Source organism: Tachysurus fulvidraco, chromosome 10 (genome assembly GCF_022655615.1).
Source record: "Tachysurus fulvidraco isolate hzauxx_2018 chromosome 10, HZAU_PFXX_2.0, whole genome shotgun sequence".
NCBI lineage: Eukaryota > Metazoa > Chordata > Actinopteri > Siluriformes > Bagridae > Tachysurus > Tachysurus fulvidraco.
This window is the reverse complement of record NC_062527.1, coordinates 13,421,161-13,440,394: the sequence shown is the minus strand read 5'-3', so window position 1 is coordinate 13,440,394 and position 19,234 is coordinate 13,421,161. Positions and strand designations below refer to the sequence as shown.

At 38.2% G+C, this 19,234-nt stretch overlaps 2 protein-coding genes and 1 long non-coding RNA gene across 4 annotated transcripts; 1 reads left to right on the top strand and 2 right to left on the bottom strand.

Annotated features, from left to right (window-relative positions):
- Positions 1–227: 227 nt before the first annotated feature.
- LOC113660002 lies at positions 228–1,715 on the bottom strand. The gene is made up of 2 exons (XR_003444734.2): positions 1,105–1,715; positions 228–882 (listed from the first exon to the last, which is right to left on the bottom strand). It is a non-coding gene; the product is annotated as an uncharacterized LOC113660002 (long non-coding RNA).
- LOC113659999 (tumor susceptibility gene 101 protein) lies at positions 1,716–11,289 on the top strand. Of its 2 annotated transcripts, none has more exons than XM_027173162.2 (10): positions 1,716–1,769; positions 3,566–3,653; positions 4,015–4,080; positions 4,382–4,545; positions 4,825–4,951; positions 5,682–5,739; positions 6,363–6,457; positions 8,533–8,735; positions 9,276–9,515; positions 9,708–11,289. In XM_027173162.2, the coding sequence occupies exons 1-10, from the start codon at positions 1,731–1,733 to the stop codon at positions 9,795–9,797; spliced, it is 1,170 nt and encodes a 389-aa protein (XP_027028963.1). In that variant the 5' UTR covers positions 1,716–1,730; the 3' UTR covers positions 9,798–11,289. The 2 variants fall into 2 exon arrangements, with proteins under 2 accessions (XP_027028963.1, XP_027028962.1); XM_027173161.2 differs by lacking the exon at positions 1,716–1,769 and adding an exon at positions 1,910–2,268.
- Positions 11,290–11,493: 204 nt separating this feature from the next.
- On the bottom strand, positions 11,494–18,381 carry ldha (lactate dehydrogenase A4). Its single transcript, XM_027173163.2, has 8 exons — positions 18,228–18,381; positions 16,263–16,394; positions 14,791–14,908; positions 14,511–14,684; positions 14,144–14,317; positions 13,631–13,748; positions 12,607–12,730; positions 11,494–12,494 (listed from the first exon to the last, which is right to left on the bottom strand). The coding sequence occupies exons 2-8, from the start codon at positions 16,389–16,391 to the stop codon at positions 12,330–12,332; spliced, it is 1,002 nt and encodes a 333-aa protein (XP_027028964.1). The 5' UTR covers positions 16,392–16,394; positions 18,228–18,381; the 3' UTR covers positions 11,494–12,329.
- Positions 18,382–19,234: the final 853 nt, after the last annotated feature.

The following is a 19,234-nucleotide window of genomic DNA, read 5'->3' as shown; positions in this document are numbered from 1 at the left end:
GACCAAAGGGACATGTTAATTCAAGGTGTGTCCACTAATTAGCATCACAGGTGTCTACAATCTTGTAATCAGTCAGTGGGCCTATAGGGTATATAGGGTATATGTATACTGTATATAGGGCTCCAGGTAGTCACTGTGTTGTTTGGTGGAATATGCCAAACTACATGTTCACAAGCCACAAAGCTTCTGGGAGAATGTCCTATGGACAGAAACACACAGACACAGAACACTTTGCAGACCCAATGTTTATTACTGTAAAATTCTTCATTTGCCAGTATTTTAGTCATAGGAGATATTTTGTGCCAAAAGTTAAATTAAAATCCAAAAATTAAAATTTTAAATTTAAATGCAAAATGTGTTTCAGTGTTATTTTTTCCCATATGTGGGTGCAAAGAAGGTGGCAAAAAGAAAATTAAATAAAATAATGCCATTTCCTTTTCAGTTTTCCATGTAAGCATGCAACAATGGTGTCAAAAATAAAAATGAAATCAAACATCAGAATCTTGTTGTGATAAATATCCATATTTTTGCAGTTTGCAAGTCCCAGAGGTATGTGATTTACTGTTCTGGCCCATAACAGACAGTTTACTACAACAGACATGTATTAGCAAAACAATTTTACAAAACACATAAACATGAAAATTCTTAAAATTATTTCCTCAGATATTCCTAAAGGAGCTGCTTAATGTAAATTTTTTCTCGCTTACAGGTTTGTTTGGTTTTTTTTAGCTTATCACACACGTCCTGTCGGTCTCATAGAGCTGGTTCCCCATGTCATGCACCATGTCTTGCAGAGTCTCCAGAGATTGGACCTCTCAGGCTTCAGCTGTGCAATGAACTCACCACCTTCTGAAGTTCCTCATCAGCTTTAGCCCAGGAGACCTGTAAGTTAATGTATGTCACTCACACCCAAAACACAGTCCTCAGGCAAATGAGGTTTAAATTGGTACTTTAGGTTTACTACATTCTACTACGGTTCACACAATAACAGCAAACCTTGTGCCAAATATAAACAGACTCAACAGTGACTTAGCAAATCAGTTAAATAAGAGGCCACACATTTAAATAAAGATTGAATTTAGCTGTGTGGGATTTCTCACTGACAGTCCTGATCAGTATCATCAGTATCAGAGTTCTAGCCACCTCAGATGGATGAAGGCCATGGCTCATTTGTTAATGCACCACAGTGGTGAGAACAGATTGTTACCCACAGGACCGTGAGAGGAAAATGCAACAGGAAGCAAAGTAAAAAAGTTTTACACACACACACACACAGCCAGAGTCTGTCTGTCTCTCTCTCTCTCTCTCTCACACACACACACACAGCCAGTCTGGCTCATACAGACACACACAGCCAGAGTTTGTCTCACACAACACACACACACACACACACACACACACACACACACACACACACACACACACACAGCCACAGAGTCTATCTCATACACAAACACTAACTAATGTGCCTTGATATGTCCAAATGGTTAATGTACACTGTACCAGGTGCATGCTTTGGAGCGGAATGTGCGAATGTATACAAGCAAACACAAATAAAAAATTCAAGCATCTTCTTAACACACATGATTGTCTGGAAGGAGAATAATCATCCATGAAGATGCAAAGCCAAGTCTATACAAACAAACCATTTGAAGCTAACTTGCCCCCCTCTGAGTGATTTGTCAAGCTGCTCATAAACAATCGCTGCCTTCTACCGAACATGTGACTGGATGCAAATGTGTAGAGCACACGATGGAGCTGATTTTCATGTAAATAATAAACTGTAAAATTAAAATACGAACATATACGAACTATTTTTTTAATTATTTGTGTTTGTGGGTGTATAAAACACCCATTTCTGATTTTATGGGGATTTTAATGTTCAAGTAAAATACTTTTATTTTGAAATATAGGATACAACTCGTCCATTTTGGCTAACTGTTGTTTTATTTACATTTCAATACGCTTAGCTATCTTGTCTCGGTGATTGTTACCGGTGACGAAAACATCTTTATTCTAAGTGTATGATGTATATTAGCTATCTAGTTGTCATTTACTGGTCTTATTAAACAGTTTTCTCCGGTTTTCTCGGTTTCCTGGCCCTGGCTTCTATTAGCCGGGACCGGGGAGGCGCACAGAACTAGCCAGCTAGCTAACAAAGCTAGTTATAGGTGCTTAAATTGAGTTTATTAAAAAATAAACAAAAACAGATTTAGGGTGTTAACTATGGCGGTTGTAAACGAAGGATTGCTTAAAAAGATGCTTAAGGTAAGAAACTTTAGCTGTTTACAGTATAACAGCTGTGCGTGAAGAATGTTAAGGTTAAGCTGAATAAAACTCTTAACTTTACGTTCACTTCAGTTATTATATATGTATATATATATTAGTTATTTAGTTAGTTTAATATTATATTAGTATAGCATAATATACTCATTTTAGTATTGTTTAATTCTTTATAATTCTTTATAATGACCCATGAGTATATTATTATTATTATATTATACTAATATAATATTAGACTAACTAAATAACTAATATATATATACATATATAATAACTGAAGTGAACGTAAAGTTAAGAGTTTTATTCAAAAACCAATATATGTGTGTGTGTGTGTGTGTGTGTGTGTGTGTGTGTGTGTGTGTATATACTTTATAATGACCCACCTATCTGTATAGTTATTAGGCTGAAGTAATTAATCTAATTAAAAATAGCCAAAAATAAAATACAATCGTATTTGTTCCATAAAACACGTTTTTACAGTAAATGATATGTTTCCTGAATGCTGCTTTACCCAAACTCATATATACTGCACTGCTGTTGAATTCTAGAATCTGATTGGTCAGGATTTACAGATTCAGATTCCATAAGAGCATCCACAACATGCTGTAAACCAGTCACAGGTTTACATCTTCCTAGTAATACATTAGTATATCATTATTATTATTATTATTATTATTATTATTATTATTATTATTATTATTATTATTATAGTAATAACTCATACAGAGACTTGCATGGAGGAAACAGAACATAAATCTGTGTGTTGTTTATTGTTTAACTGTTTATGCAGCATTTTTGGAAGGAGACACAGAAAATACTTGAGGATGGATGGCTTTGGGGTTTCTGGGTTTGCCTGATTTTCTTCAAGAGAAGGAAGAAAAATAAATGAAACGACTGTTTATAGCCGCTATATTAATTATGACTTGTTTGTAAATGCAAAATGTAACTATAAGGGGATAAGAAGGTAAATTAATTAAACAAATTGCTCATTTTTGTTGAAGAAAATCTGTTTGAGTTGAGTTATTGGACAATAAAATTTTTTTAAACTATTATTATTATTATTATTATTATTATTATTATTTAAACAGTCCCAAACTATTGCTGTAGTTATTGACAAGAAAATAATATAAAAATTAATTTTGACATCACGTTCATACCCACAATAAAAGAAAAGTGTTTGCTGACATTAATATATCTTGGCACCACATCAGGCTTCTCACTCTATTTAATGTGGCTTATCTTTAAGTCAGTTCTATTCTGTTTATTTTTGTCTCTGATGCAGCAATACAAATATCGTGACCTGACAGTTCGTGAGATCACAAATGTTATGCTGCAATACAAGGACCTTAAACCTATAATGGATTCTTATGGTAAGTGTTGATCCTTTAATGTTTTTAACCAGTGGTTGTAGTATAGTATTGTAGTAGAATTCTAGCAAAATGTTTTTTCTTCTGGTTTAAGACCAGAGTTGTATTATCAAATGCATTTGTTACTAATGTAACTTGTGCATATTTCACTGCACTATAAATGGATAAAAAGTATGATGTAATTCAAGCACAATTAAACATTCAGTGGCATGATGCTCTAGGACATTAATCAACTTTGGAGTGGTAAACTGAAATCTGATTTGTCAATGACTCGTCCACGCTTGCCTTGTATTTGTCTTGAAGGTAGAAAATTGTATATGTTAATATTTTTTTCAACTTAATATGAATATTTTCTTTTTCATAGTTTTCAATGATGGATCAACAAGAGAGCTAATGAGTTTAACTGGGACAGTGCCAGTGAGCTACAGAGGTACAAACTACTCTGACAAGCCCACTTTCATGAACATAAACATATTTGTACTTTATTCGTGTCTCTCCTTTCCCTCCATCCCTCTCTCCCTTCCTCTCTTTCTCTCTCTCTCTCTCTCTCTCTCTCTCTCTCTCTCTCTCTCTCTCTCTCTCTCTCTTTCTCCCTCCCCCTCTCTCTCACCCCCTCTCTCCCTCTTTCTCTCTTTCTCCTCTCTCCCTCCCCCTATTTCACCCCTCTCTCTCCCTCTCTTTCTCTCTCTCACCCCCCCTCTCTCTGTGTCTCTCTCTCTTTCTTTCTCTAGGAAATGTTTACAATATTCCTGTGTGTCTGTGGCTGTTGGACACGTACCCCTACAATCCACCAATTTGTTTTGTAAAACCAACAAGCGCAATGATGATCAAGACTGGGAAACACATTGATGCTAATGGAAAGATTTACTTGCCCTATCTGCATGAATGGAAGCATGTAAGACACAAACTCTGCACAATCACTGTTATTTGATGGTGATTTTTATATTATAAACATTCTGTTTAATGCAGATTTACAGAAAGATTGCTGTGTTCATTTTAGTTTTAGTTATTTAGTTATTGATTATTCTGTAATTGATGTCAGGCTTTTGCAGTACGTCTTCAGAGATGTTTGCTATAAATTAACTTGAGTGTGTGTGTGTGTGTGTGTGTGTGTGTGTGTGTGTGTGTGTGTGTGTGTGTGTGTGTGTGTGTGTGTGTGTGTTGACTCCTCCAGCCTCAGTCTGACCTATATGGCTTAATCCAAGTGATGATTGTTGTTTTTGGAGAAGAACCTCCAGTGTTCTCTCGGCCTACGACTCAGCCCGCCTACCAGGCATTTCAGGCCACAGGACCCCCAAATCGTAAGGCATATCAATAAAGAGTGTGCATACTCTGATACCTGGGTCTGATCAGTTTTAAAGAAACTCTGTAAAAACTATAAAGAGGGAAATAATGAATGATTTAGAGATCTATACGGTGTGGAAACAATTGATAGCAGTGCAGTTAATTCTCCATTTAAAAAAATAAATTATCAAGTCAAGAAGCTTTTAGTGTCATTTCAACCATATATAGCTGTTGCAGTACACAGTGAAATGAGATCACGTTTCTCCAGGATCATGGTGCTACATAAATGCAAAGACAGGGCTAAGGACTTAGTAAGTTAGTATAGAGTGCAACTGTGCAACCTGGTGTAAACAAGACAGTGCAGGCAAAAAAATTACAAGACAATACAAAAAAGACAATAAACAGCTAAAAACCGAAAAGAAAAGCGTAAATAGCACCATATTGAATCCGGAGTGGCCGCTGCGTGCTACTGCCGTGCTGCCATTTTGGAGTTGTTTCTGTGTACTGAAATATTTTTACATGGTACAGTTCATCCATATACAGACCATTAATGTAGCATGGCTATTTTTGTATTTTGTGGAAATTTTGTTTTAAACCTACCACACATTTCTAACTAGTTTCTATCCAGTGCATTGTGCAGTGTATAAGAATATGTTATGTGTAATACCAGACTTAGACAGCAGGTGTCTCTTTTCACCCCAGTGATTATGCTGCCATAAAGTGTTCCTCTTTTCCTGTACTTTTCAGAGTCATACATGCCCGGCATGCCTGCTGTATCGGCCTATGGGCCAAACCCGAATCCATGGTAATGCACCTACAAAACCACCTTATAAATTCAATTCAAGTTTATTTGTATAGCGCTTTTTACAATGTACATTGTCTCAAAGAAGCTTTACAGAACATAAACATAGGAAAAAGGGATCTTATAAGAATAATATAAAGATTAATTCACAATGTGTATGTATATATCCCCAATGAGCAAGTCTGAGGTGACTCAGGCAGCAGTGGCAAGGAAAAATTCCCTTAGATGGTAAGGAAGAAACCTTGAGAGGAACCAGGCTCAAGGGGAACCCATCCTCATATGGGTAACACTGGGGGTGTGGTTATAAATATACAATCTGATAAATGTTGTATAGATGCAAAAGATCACATGGAGTTCACTTCTTTTTAGTATAGCAGAATATAAGTGTAGCTGGTAGATCTCTGGATGCCTCAGGGTTCGCTGGGTCAGCCTCATCTCAGTGGTCCAAAATCTTCATCGCACGGAAGACTATCAGGGCTGGTATAATTTCTGTATGCCTCGGGATGGGTAGAAGAGAGAAGCATGTAAATGTAAAAAAACAAAACAAATCTATTAATAATTTGGAGGGAAATAATGCAGTGTATATCTGATTGGTTGTGTCATGTGTGTATCTTCCGGTGCTCTAGTGGCTACCCTGGATATTCTTACCCTGGAGGGAGTGCATATCCTGCCCCTGGGGGTCCTACACACTACCAGTCCCAGCCACCAGTCACCTCTGTGGGTGAGTTATGGTGTCCTGTTGAATTTTGGGATTAGTAGTACATACAAATTTAGTTAATAATAATTTGATGTGTAGCTTAGTGATTAAGATGTTGGACTATTGATTGGAAGATTGTGAGTTTAAATCCCAGGCCCACCAAGTCGCTGCTGGGCCCCTGAGCAAGACCCTTAACCCTCTGTGCCTAGTTCTATGAAATTAGATATGATGTCGCTCTGGATAAGGGCATCTGCCAAATGCCATTTGAATCTAAGGTATGAGCCATATATTGTTCAATGGACAGAACTATTATATATAGCCTACATTAAAGAGTTTTAATGTATATTTGATATTTAATTTATATTTGTAAAGAGATTTGAAAACCATAAATATGAGTACAGTCTTAGACAACTGGTGACCTCAATCTGTACACAGTGACATGACATGACAATGACAATGACATGCAGGGTCCGTAGTTTCAAATGAATAGTTGCTTATAAAATACTGTAAAAATGTCCTCCCCATACCAAGCCCTCTCTCCACAATAAAAAAAAACCAACAACTATGAGATCCTGAAACGCTAAAACATTATCAACCTTCAAACATTGTCCATGAAAAATTCTTTCATTGCTTAAAACAGAAAGACGAGTAAGTGAGTGCATGAAGCCTGAATATGGGGTGAAATTATTCATTAGTTCTGTAAGCTGGTTTAGATTGCTTTGTCCTCTTAAAAAGAAAGGTCATCGCAAATTAATGCAGTTCTTCTAACTGATCATCTTCATCATATGTGAAACATTCCGCTCCTGGCCCCTCCTCCTACGGCCTTCCAATTCAGTTGTAGTTCAGTGGGAACATTTTGAGTGACGTGTTAGACAGCACTCTAACACCATCATCAGAATACCTACTTAAGGAATATCTAATACTGTCCAAGTGACAAGTAAAATCTATGGTGAAGTTCTGTTTCCTGTAGTGGTGGTGTTACATTTTATGGGTTTTTTTTTCTCTTGTCCCTGTATTTAAACATGGTTATATAGTGATCATACAAATCAATGAGGATTCATTTACAAAGCTTTACAAAGGTTTATTTAATTACACCACATTGATGAAAATGCTCAGTGTCATAGTTTAGTTATTTAGTTGGAGGATGTAATTCCGCTGTAAGTCCTTGTTTATCGATCCTTTCATTTCCTCTTTTCAAAGTTAGCTAAACGCACAAAGTTGTACATGCAGTGTACAGGAAGACGAGGCCACGATATTTTTAGTGACAGCACAAAATTACATTCACGGCATTGACCTTTACCTGACCTCTGACCTTTTGTTCATTTTTGTACCTACTTATTGTGACCTCGCTGGAGTGCTCAGAAAGGTCGAGTGTGTAACTAGATTCGGGAGAAGGAAAGGTCAAAGTTCTGGGTGGATGTAGTTTGAAAGGGCCAGCATGTAGCCTCCTGGTCTCAGAGGCTCTATATTTAGAGAGCATGAAGTGACGAGCTCAGGATAAAGTTCCATGAAGAGCTTCCCAATGTGGCACTGATCTTACAAATGACATTCACACCATGCTGACCAAAGGCATACAGCTCTGAGTGATATTTGAGTGCACTTAGGATCTAATGCCATTAAACAACAGTGTGCATGAGCTGGGTTTGAATCATAACTATTCTCTAAAAAGATTTACAACCGAGGCAGAAGCCATGAATTTGTAAACCCTAGGTCAGGTGATCAAATGTGAACTGCGTATTGTGCACTAGACAGATATTAACTTTAACTTAACCCTCAAATCTATAGTCATCACTCCATCTTTTATGATAAACTTAAGATTTATTGACTTAATATAAAGCATGGTATAAAGCATTTCGGAACACGCTGTTATAGAAAAAAAATATGCTGAATATAGGATTATCTTGGAGTTGCCGGGATTTGTACTCGCAACCATCTGATCATTAGCCCAATGTCTTAACTACTGTGTTTTAGAAGATTAAACAACACACAATGATCAGTCACACTAGAGACTTCAGCATTTCCATGGTATAATTTCGAGATGTCTCACAACACATGCGGTGGCACCCGGTCAGACTTTTTCCCTCTCCTTTTTTCTCCAGGTCCGAGTCGAGACGCCACCATCGGGGAGGACACTATCCGTGCCTCTCTCATCTCAGCAGTGAGTGATAAACTGCGCTGGAGGATGAAGGAGGAAATGGACCGGGCTCAAGCAGAGTTGGATGCACTGAAGCGCACCGAAGAGGATCTGAAGAAGGGCCATCAGAAGCTGGAGGAGATGGTGTCCAGACTTGACCAGGAAGTGGTGAGAGCTCAGTTGCTCAGTTGAATAGCTACTATCGTCTTGTTAAAACCTATTGCGTTTTTTTTGTGTGTGTGTTTTCTGATTGCATCAAGCAACATTTAAAAAAGCTTAAGTCTAGTTTGATCTTATGAACCTACCTTCTACCTTTTTGCAACCAGGAAGTGCAGCTAATGTTGAAGTGATGTGTCTCAGTCAAGGGTCTATAGTGCGCCGTTTTAAGTATGGACCTATGTAACATTATTTCTAAAAACATTTTTCTCCTGTTGTTATTGTTGCAAATATGATCACATTCCAATATATACCATCAGAGAGCTGTGGGATTTAACCAGTTTTATTATTTTTTTTAATTGTATGAAATAATAATAATAAAAGATGGACTACCTGCTATTTGTGCAGTGTACAATAGTTCACCTATGTCACCTAGTATGTCTTTCTACCTTCTTCAGAAACTGTCTATGACTATTGTTAAGGAACCTTGTTTTTCTTCCATATGTCTTTCTTTATTTCTTTTAACTTCTTTTCTTCTGTTTGTGTTTTCAGGCTGAGGTGGACAGGAATATTGAGCTCTTAAAGAAGAAAGATGAAGAACTGACTGATGCTCTGGAGAAAATGGAGAATCAGTCAGAGAACAACGATATCGATGATGTAATTGTTCCCACAGCACCGCTCTACAAGCAGATCCTGAACCTGTATGCAGAAGAGAATGCCATTGAAGACACCATCTTCTACCTTGGAGAGGCTCTGCGCAGAGGTGTCATCGATCTGGAGGTCTTTCTCAAGGTTGACTCATGTTTCTCACTTCATTCATCTCTTATTATTGATTGGGTTTTTTTTCTACATATTTATCTTTAAAGCAGCTTGAGTTTTCTGGGAGGAGAATTAAACTCTGTCGTTTATGTGTGTGTGTGTGTGTGTGTGTGTGTGTGTGTGTGTGTGTGTGTGTGTGTGTGTGTGTGTGTGTGTTTGCTCCAGCATGTCCGTCTGCTCTCCAGGAAACAATTCCAGCTGAGAGCGCTTATGCAAAAGGCTCGGAAGACTGCCGGACTCAGTGACCTCTACTGACCCAACTGCTATCTGAGCTCCATTTCTTTCTGTCTGTATTCTGTTTGTGTAACTCCCACCCCAATTTACAATATAACACACTGGATAATCTGTTCTCCCACCATGAAATTTGATTGGTCGGTTTGTGTTGATGAGTTTTTTGTAACAGTAGCTAGAACAGTGCTGCTAGCTACAAGGCAAATCCCAGGTTTACATTAATACATGTGAGAAGAAGCATATATTCTAAATCTAATAACGAACAGGTTAAAACAGCATTGTTAGTTAACAGTGAAGCGTGTTTGTTGATACGATGCAGTTTTTCTGTAAAGAATTATTTAATATTTATGGAATGAGTCATGAATTTCAGAGGGTTTTAACAGTCAATTAGTTCTTTATTATAAGAGAATCTTCAGGACCGAGGACATTTCAGTTTCTACGTGAACACATGCTGCGTACGCTAATGTAAGAGTCAACAGGATCTTGTTACATTAACGTTAAATGGAGCGACCGAGATAGAGAAAAAACTATTTAAAACTATTAATAATGTAATTGTTATCCAGTTGCTATGGAATAAGTGGAATAAAACACTTTTGTGACATGCTGTTCGAGGAAACTAATCCACTTTAGATTTGTGTCAGGCCACATCATACCCTATAATTGCTATAATACTTTCCTAACAGCACATCTCCTTGTATTTTATTCCTTACTTAATAATTAGATTAAATCCTGTTCAACAGAATGGGGGTAAGGCTTAGAGGGGTTTCTTTTTCTGTAAGAGGAAAAAAATAAGAGGTTATTTATCGTTGTCTAAGAATCTTCCTTTTATGTCTGGTTCTGTTCTGCCTTCTTGGACTGACAATGTTTTTAAACCTTTAGCTTTCAATAGGTGCTTTATTATAATAGTGAAAATCTGATGGCTCAGTTTAGTTTTTCACCAACCGGTGGTCACTCACACATGTAGCCCAGTCAGTTGCTGCTGATATCCTTCACACTCCTTTTTATTATTTTATTTTCTGAGCCAATCATTAACACCTTTCAGGAAGGATGGTGTTGACATGTTCAAATCATTTTACTCCTGTGCTTCTGACCACAGCCTGCTGCGTACTGGTTCAGTCCCGGTGGTACAATTATCACTCCTGTAGCTGTTTAAAAATGAAACAATGAGACATTTCAAATGTTAAAAACAATGCGCTTTACTGTATAATTTGTGATTCTGTGACATTACATAGGTTTCTGATTGAGTGAGCGAGATTGTACGTCTGTAATGTGAAAGAATTAGCTTTGAAATGTGAGCTAATTGAGTATTCCTTCAAATAGGTTCCAAAGGAATTATTAAAATGTTAACATATTTCAAAAAAAATCACAAAGGTTTATTCTTTTTATGTATATTTGCTTTGTCAACTAGATTTTCTTAATAGAAAAGGGTCTTTATTATTATTGTCTTATGGTTTCCTTTTTGTTTTCAGATCTGTAGTCTTTAATATTAACAGCTCAATAAATGAAATAATTTGGAGTGTGATGGTGTAGTAGTTTTATTTTTGGTGTAACATCTTTCACCAACAACACTTACTTGTTTTGAATCTTAAATATAATGGGTTTGGTCTCTATGGACACACAAAAGCAGGAAGGACAAACCCAGGTGCTAAAAATGAAATGTTTCCTCTTCCCCATGTGTTTGGGTTTACACCTCACAGAAGAAAGAGAAAAGCATGGATTGTGTAGTTATTAAACTTTTATTTGGAAGTGAAGGGAGTTAAGTGAGATGCTAGACAGCTGTTAAACATCAGGTTGCACTTTTAGCCATGTCTAAGCACAAAGCTACTAGGAGCACATTTTAGCTCACAGGAATAAACATACAAAAATAATCTTTGCAGGTGTGAGAACATGCACATATCACAAGTGTGAATGTTGCACAAACAAATAGTTTAGACATCTATGAACCTCATGGATATACTTCCAGAAGTTACAATGAGCCATATCATTCAGTTAGGTCTGTCATATTTGCTCCGTCAGTTTACCAATGATATCATACACTTATTAACTCATTTGTACTTAATACAAATGTGCAATTGATTTTAGGTATAAAAGTGCACGCCTTAATACAGGTACTGATTTTTTCACTAAAAACATACAAGACAGCTTTGGTTTCACAAAGTGGCTCTTACTAGCTGGCTTTATTTTTGAATTAGGAAGAAAATGGGATGGAATGCCTTTTGAGCTCAGAATACACAGGTACACCAGACAGAAACCCAAACTGGCCGACCATCCAGCTCACAAATATATTTCTTTTGAAATATCGCACCATCAGGAGTTCAAAGGACAACATGCAGACAAACACTTACACAAAAGACCATAATATATTACTCGTAACATTTGAGACTACATAAAATATTCATCCTTCTCTAAAGTTTATAGTAAGGAGTGTTAAGGTCTATGGGTCTGAAATCTGATCAGAAACATCCAATCAAGACTAAAGGGGTGAGGACAATGAAAAGTTAAAGATGTTAAGGGCGTTAATTTTGATTGGGGCTACGTTTAAAGAGAAGCTACAGTTCATAAGGTGAGCTCCTTCTGCACACCCCACAGGGTTTCAGCACTCTTTATAAGCTGCTTCTCCTCTTCCGGTTTCAGGGTCATCTTCACCACGTCGGTCAGGCCGCTGCTGCCCAGGACACAGGGCACACTCAGGAAAACATCCTCGTTCACACCATGCATTCCCTGGAAACATGGCAAAAGGTTAATCTTCATGTTAGAACATGATAGAGCAATAGCTCTTTAAGAATGAGGAAGAGGGCAAGAACAAACAGATGCAGATGTTATCAGTTCTCACCTTAACCAGGGTGGAAACTGGGTGGCATTTGTGAAGGTTCTTCAGGATGCTCTCACACAAGTCAGCTACAGACATGCCAATAGCCCAGGATGTGTAGCCCTTCAGCTTGATGACCTCATATGCACTGAAAAGGCAGACAAACAAAATTTAAGTGAGATTTATGGTCTGTCTTTAAAACATGAAACATACTTTAAGTGGTTCCAATGACAGCATGAACTTGTCCGTCCAACTAGCATAATGATTTGTTGTTGTTGGAGACAGTGAAGTGCTTCAGCACCGTGTTGAGTATTTAGAGGATACATGGTATTCAAGCAGTGGGTGGGGTGGGGTGGGGGTGGTCGAGCCATTCGTGCGCTCTAAACACCCAACTATGGCCCTTTTTTTTTAGATGCTTCTAGAAGTGCCTTTTTTTTGCCAAACATTTGAAAGTTGCAGTAATGTTTAAAGGGTCATTAATAATAGTGTTAGCTTGTTAGCTAGCACTACTAAAGGAGAATCACAAACCATGCCAAAACCTGGAAGAGAATCTCAAAGAATTTATTGCAATCATACATTGTGACATAATAAACTGCTGTTATCACTGACTAAACTTGTATATAAAACAGTGCATCATCTTGCAGCATGTGACTGTAACCTTAAAAAAAAAAAAAAAAAAAAAAAAAAATCTTGCAATTCAGCCATTTGATTTCACTTTGGTCTTCCTGAGGACAGGAGTGTAGTGAAGTGTTCATGAAGAGAGAAGCACGGTGTAAAATGTGGACATGTATGTTACAGAAGAAAACTACTGCTGATTAAAAGCTTTATAAAAGATGAGAAGTTTCAGGTATGAATATCCTGCCAAATGTCTGATTTCTTAAGCTCACTGCTGTCACAATGTTACAACTGGTTCTTACACCACTCATGTAATTTCTATCATGTGAGAGAAAGCGTCCATCATTTCTACACATTGTAATTCACCAGATACTGCCATGTTTATGGCATTTCAGTCAGCTGAGGGGCATTTCGCAGAGGCTGTAATAATCACCTGTCAACCACCATTTTGTGGACACCCTTCCAATCTTCCTTGTCCTTGTCTGTACCCATGTCTGGGTTGAGACCCTGCAAGGACACACCAGCTACATTCACACCACTCCATACAGGCACTGCAAGAGTGGAAAAGAGACAATAATATATTCAGAGGTGGCTGATGTGAATTAAAAACAATTGAATTTTTTTTTGCATTAAGTAGCGAGGCTTATTTCTTATATAGTTATTAGTTCCCCCTATAGTTCATCTGCATTTGGGATGATTTTTCTTTCGACCTACTTCACAAACACATCCATTAAATGTCATCAGCTTTTCTTACATTATTCTTCCCCCAAAAATAAAGCACTAACAGAAATAGTAAGCACACGTCCAATCAAAGCATACAAAAGGACAATAGAACAAAATCACAGTACAACCTTTCTGTATAATTATGTGCATATTTGTTGTTAAACCCAGTAAGGTAGTACAGATGCGCAATACTAAAATAAAATGGTTTGAACTGAAGCCTCACCGCTTGAGTCTCCATGTTCTCCGATCACCCAGCCGTGGCAACTGGATGGGTGCAGACCCAGTTTCTCACCCATCAGGAAGCGGAACCGAGCGGAGTCCAGATTGGTGCCGCTACCAATCACACGGTTCCTGGGAAGGCCACTCAGCTTCCATGCCACATACGTCAGGATATCAACTTTAAAGAAAATATTTCCAGTGAAGTTAAATAGTTTTTAAATAAATTAAGATAATGTTAGAGATATATATAAAGATCTTGCGCTCAAAACACCAATCATAGCTCATAATTTAATCTGTTAGCATATACAGTAGTAAGAAATCTGTTGTCGGTTGGGAGATGAAAAGGAGCGGTGGTGCTAACGAGTGCTAACCTGGGTTGGACACCACCAGCATGATACAGTTGGGGCTGTACTTTACAATGTTGGGAATGATAAACTTAAAGATGTTAACATTCCTCTGCACCAGGTTCAGCCTGCTTTCTCCCTCCTGCTGGCGAGCACCAGCAGTCACCACCACAACCTTAGAGTTGGCGGTCACACTGTAGTCTGGAATAAACACAGAATCTTTACTCTTTTCGACAGGAACATTTTATAGCATTCATTTAATTCAACTTCACAGTCATACAGTAGTTTAATGTAAATCCTTTGTCACCTTTGTCAGCCACAATTTTATGAGTCTTGAGGAAGAGACTGCCATGCTGCAAGTCCATAGCCTCCCCCTTCAGCTTATCCTCCATCACATCAACCAGAGCCAGCTCATCAGTGAGATCCTGGAAGAAATTATAGCACATGCTTCAAACATTCAGTAAAGCCCAGGCATACTGTGTGTCCTGGTTCAGAATTATTGTAGACATTTCTTACAGAAACAAGCTACCAGAACTTACATGGATTTACAATGGCTGATGTGAGAATCATTTCAAGCATAACTGTGTGTGTGGAACTTATGCCGGAGCTCTTATCTAAGCTATGTGGCCAAACTGTTATCTAGAGGATACAGTAGATGTTAGCAAAAGGCTGTTAAGGTTGGGCTGAAGTGTCATTACTGTGTGTTCACGTGAACACAAGATGCACAAAACATGTACACCGGAAGAACAAGACAGTTTATTGCTTTATATCTAACTGCTATAGACACTTAAATGTAACCGGATTGTCTGGTGGAGTTTGGCTTAATGCCAACTTCTTTCTGCTCCCATAACATTTCAGAGCTGGGATGTCGCACTCGATTTATTCAACAGGCATCAAAATGACAATGACCACATTCCAGTCAACTGCTCAGACGTAAAAAAAAAAAAAAGTGTAACTTAAAAATAATCTTCATATTTAGCTCCTTAAATCCTCTTCTTTTCGTAACTACCTGTTCTGAAATGAGCTACAATTTCACAAGTTTTCATACCTTTACTTTATAATGAAGAACCAACATGTGACTAGAGTTTCAAATATATACAATCACTCATCTTCAGTAACTTATTCTGGTCAGGATACTAAAAGGTGTGAAGCAGAGAAACAGCCTGGATAGGACACCAGTACATCACGGGCACACACAAACACACATTAAGGAATAATTTACAAGTGACATTTACCTACTGGCCTGGTTTTGGGAGGTGGGAGAATACAAGAGAACCCTGCAGAAATCCATACTGGTACAGGAAGAACATGGAAATCTCCCCACATAGTAATGGCCAAACAGTCCATGTTGAGATTCAAAGGATGTGAGGAGAACAATTGCATTTAATTTGGCTCAAAGTTACCTTTGAAACTAATTCCAAAATAATGATCTACAGCATGGACATGCACACTTATTCAATATTAAAGAGAATGATTTTGTACATAAAAAGTAACTGGAAGACTCCACTAATTAAAGTCACCACTTTGTTTTGTGGTTAAAATGGAATATTGACACCAATCCACAGTTGGCCCAGGTTTTCAATTCTAGATAAGCAGAAGTCAAAGCTGAGATTATTGAAGGCCAAGATCGTCTACTTGACTGGAATGAAAACCTGCACTGACCTTTTGTGAATAAGACTTTCCAGAAACCAAGGGGGAACTTTGGCACTCAACTCAATATTATGTTTGCTTTTGACAGTATTAATAGCTCTTCAGGCAAAGTAATTGTGTCGCTCTCACCTTGAGCAGGATGCTGACGGCAGCGGCCATGCCAACCATACCGACACCAACAACAGTCACCTTGTTGGTGCAGCCCACTGGCTGATCAGTGCTCACATGGGCAATCAGTTTCTCCTTAGTGGATGCCATTTTCTGCAGAAAAAAACAAAAAAAAACAGCTCATATCAGAATGCTTTGTAATTTGTCATTTAACATGGATACGCTGCATCTTTGTTGGTATTAATGGATGTTCTTTTATTTTCTTGCTTCTTATGAAGAGTTACTAGTGTAGGTTAAGCACAGGGGATTATCATTCCCTTGAAACAAAGCCACTTAAGCTTCATCATTCATGACAAAGCATGTGGCAGGGTTAGAGCTCTGGATTGCTGATCGGAAGTTTTGTGTTGGAATTCTGGTCCTGCAAAGCAGTCACTATTACATCTGCTCAGCTTGTCTATCACTTATCCCAAGGGACTCTGGGCACAAAGTGGAACACCACCCTGAATGTGGTGCCAACCCATACACACTATGAACAATTGTTAAAACAACTGCCAATAAGCCTAGAAGACATGCCCTGGGGGGAACTGGAGTACCTGGAAGAAAACCCTCACACACACACAAAAAATATGTAGCTCCATGTATCCATGTCAAGCTAGAGTTGGGACCTAGAGGACTGGTTAGGCTGGTAATAAATTCAGATCCACACAACTTATTGTTTTCTGTATGGGAACACACAGAAACACAGGAGCTGGACATCAGCAATTTAATGGATCAGTATGAAAAATGAATTCAGGTGTTTGAGCTTTTGTTTTGGGGAAGATATTTACTAATCCATCCCTGACCATTATATCCTGCAGTCTAAGAGTGTAGCCATGCGTCATAGAATTCTGGAGTTTCCCATTTAATAAAACAAATTAAAAAAAAAAAGTGTGTATATATAATTACAGAAGTGATAAACCTATTTTACAGCAGCCGATCTGTCTGAGTAACTGTTAGTCTTATCTTCTGTCATAAAATCAGCCTGCGTCATCGTCATGGCAACGGGGAGGGGCGGGGCTTGTGTAATACTCATGACATCCGGACAGGATATTGTTTATTTCGTCTTGTTACACTAAAAACATTTTTAATACGTTATTGAATAATTGATCAGATTAAATACACATTGCATTGAATACACGAGCTGATGATGCGCATTAAAAAAAATCCTGCAGAAAAGACTACATGGACCAAGATGCATTGCTTTAAGGAACCTGCAGAGGTCCATGTGTGTGTCTGATCTCGGCACGTAGGCTTGTGGTTCACAACCAAGAGAAAACTGGGTTTAATACAGTCAGTGAGTCTGGGACACAAACTGGACCTCATCAGGCTTCATACTATAAAGCTGTGCCCTAGGATTTAAAAAAGTACCATGTTGTTGTTGCTTGTTATTTTTATTTGCAAATCAAACAGGTGATATTCGTTCAAAATGACTGCTTTGGCAGAAATCCTCACTCTGTTTAGAATGACAAGACTGAAGATGGAGACCGGATATTTAGGAGCTGCTGCACTTAATAATTACTGATAAGGTTTGACTGCAGTGTTGCTTTTATTAGACACTCGGTCTAATCTAACATTTTCCTATCCAAAAATGGAGATGACCAGGCATAAAAGGTCTCTAAGCTGTTACAACAGAAAACGATTCAGCTTTATTATTTAAAAGCACCAATAATCATTTGCAGCATTATTATAGGCGACAGTGGGCGTGGCTAATCCCTGAGCATATTACCTAACAGTCTATAATCTCATTTGACCTTTTAACTGAGAAAAATAAAGCGCGTATCAATGTTAAAGGACAAAACAAATACAAACAATACATGATGAGTTTTGTGCATGCACCCGATTTATAAAAACATATCATTATGACTTGACATTTCTTAATGCGTTATATTTAGGATAATAATTCGACATAATAACCAGTGATTTGTATTTTATTTTATTTTTACCTACCTGTAGGATGTGTTTAGGTTAAAGCTGATCCGGTATGACAGCACGCGCACAACTGATCCGCAGGCACCGTGCTGACGGAGGGGGGCGGCGCTTATATACCGAGGGACCAGCTCACGCGATGAATATTAATGAGCAGGGCGTGTCCGCGCGCCTCGTGAAAAAAGTCACGTCTCCTGTAGAAAACGTCACTGAAGTTGCGGACGTGCGTGTGCGTTTTTAGTCACTCACCCACTCACGCACACATTAGTAAGTCTAGTTATTACTTATAGGAAAAATTACTGTAGTGTGAAACGAACGCCTTCAGGTTTAAAGATCCTGTGTAATGCACGTTTTTGTATGGAACACCAGGATCTTATACACTGCGTATACACAAAATACTCACAGCCTTACATGGTAGCCTACCATTGGGGGGAAATTGTATGCTTTTAATAGTGTGGGATCAGCATGGAAGAAGCTGTACCAGGAAGTACTTTATAAACAATCTACTTACTTTTACTTAGATCTGCCTAAATGTGCGGTGTTGCCAACTCTTTTCAGGGGAAAGCAGCTTGTCTTGGCTTCAGATGGCTAGAAATCACCGGATGATGTCAGGAACTAATTTGCATGGTTATTGAATCATTAATGTGTCTGCTCAGATCAGTGGACAACACTAAGTACATGTGTACATGGGGTTAAACGTATCCAGAGGATGCACTGTGATCGGATCCCTCAAACCATGTTCGGACGTGGTTTGGGAAGAATCGGTCACGTCACGTTTGTAGTGTGTGAATGCTTGTTGATGGGTCCCAGATAGCCATGAAGGACTAACCAATCAGCTGCATCATTGTCCTTGAGGCACAATACATAATGAGAGACTGGATATGGCATAGAACCAAAGAGATGTGTGTCCCTAGGTTCATGAGTAACGGTGAAGCTATAACAGCAGAGACCAGAGGTGCTGTTGTCATACATTTATTTGTTGTCTTATCTTTCAATCATGTATTAAATTTGTTAGCAACTATGCAATT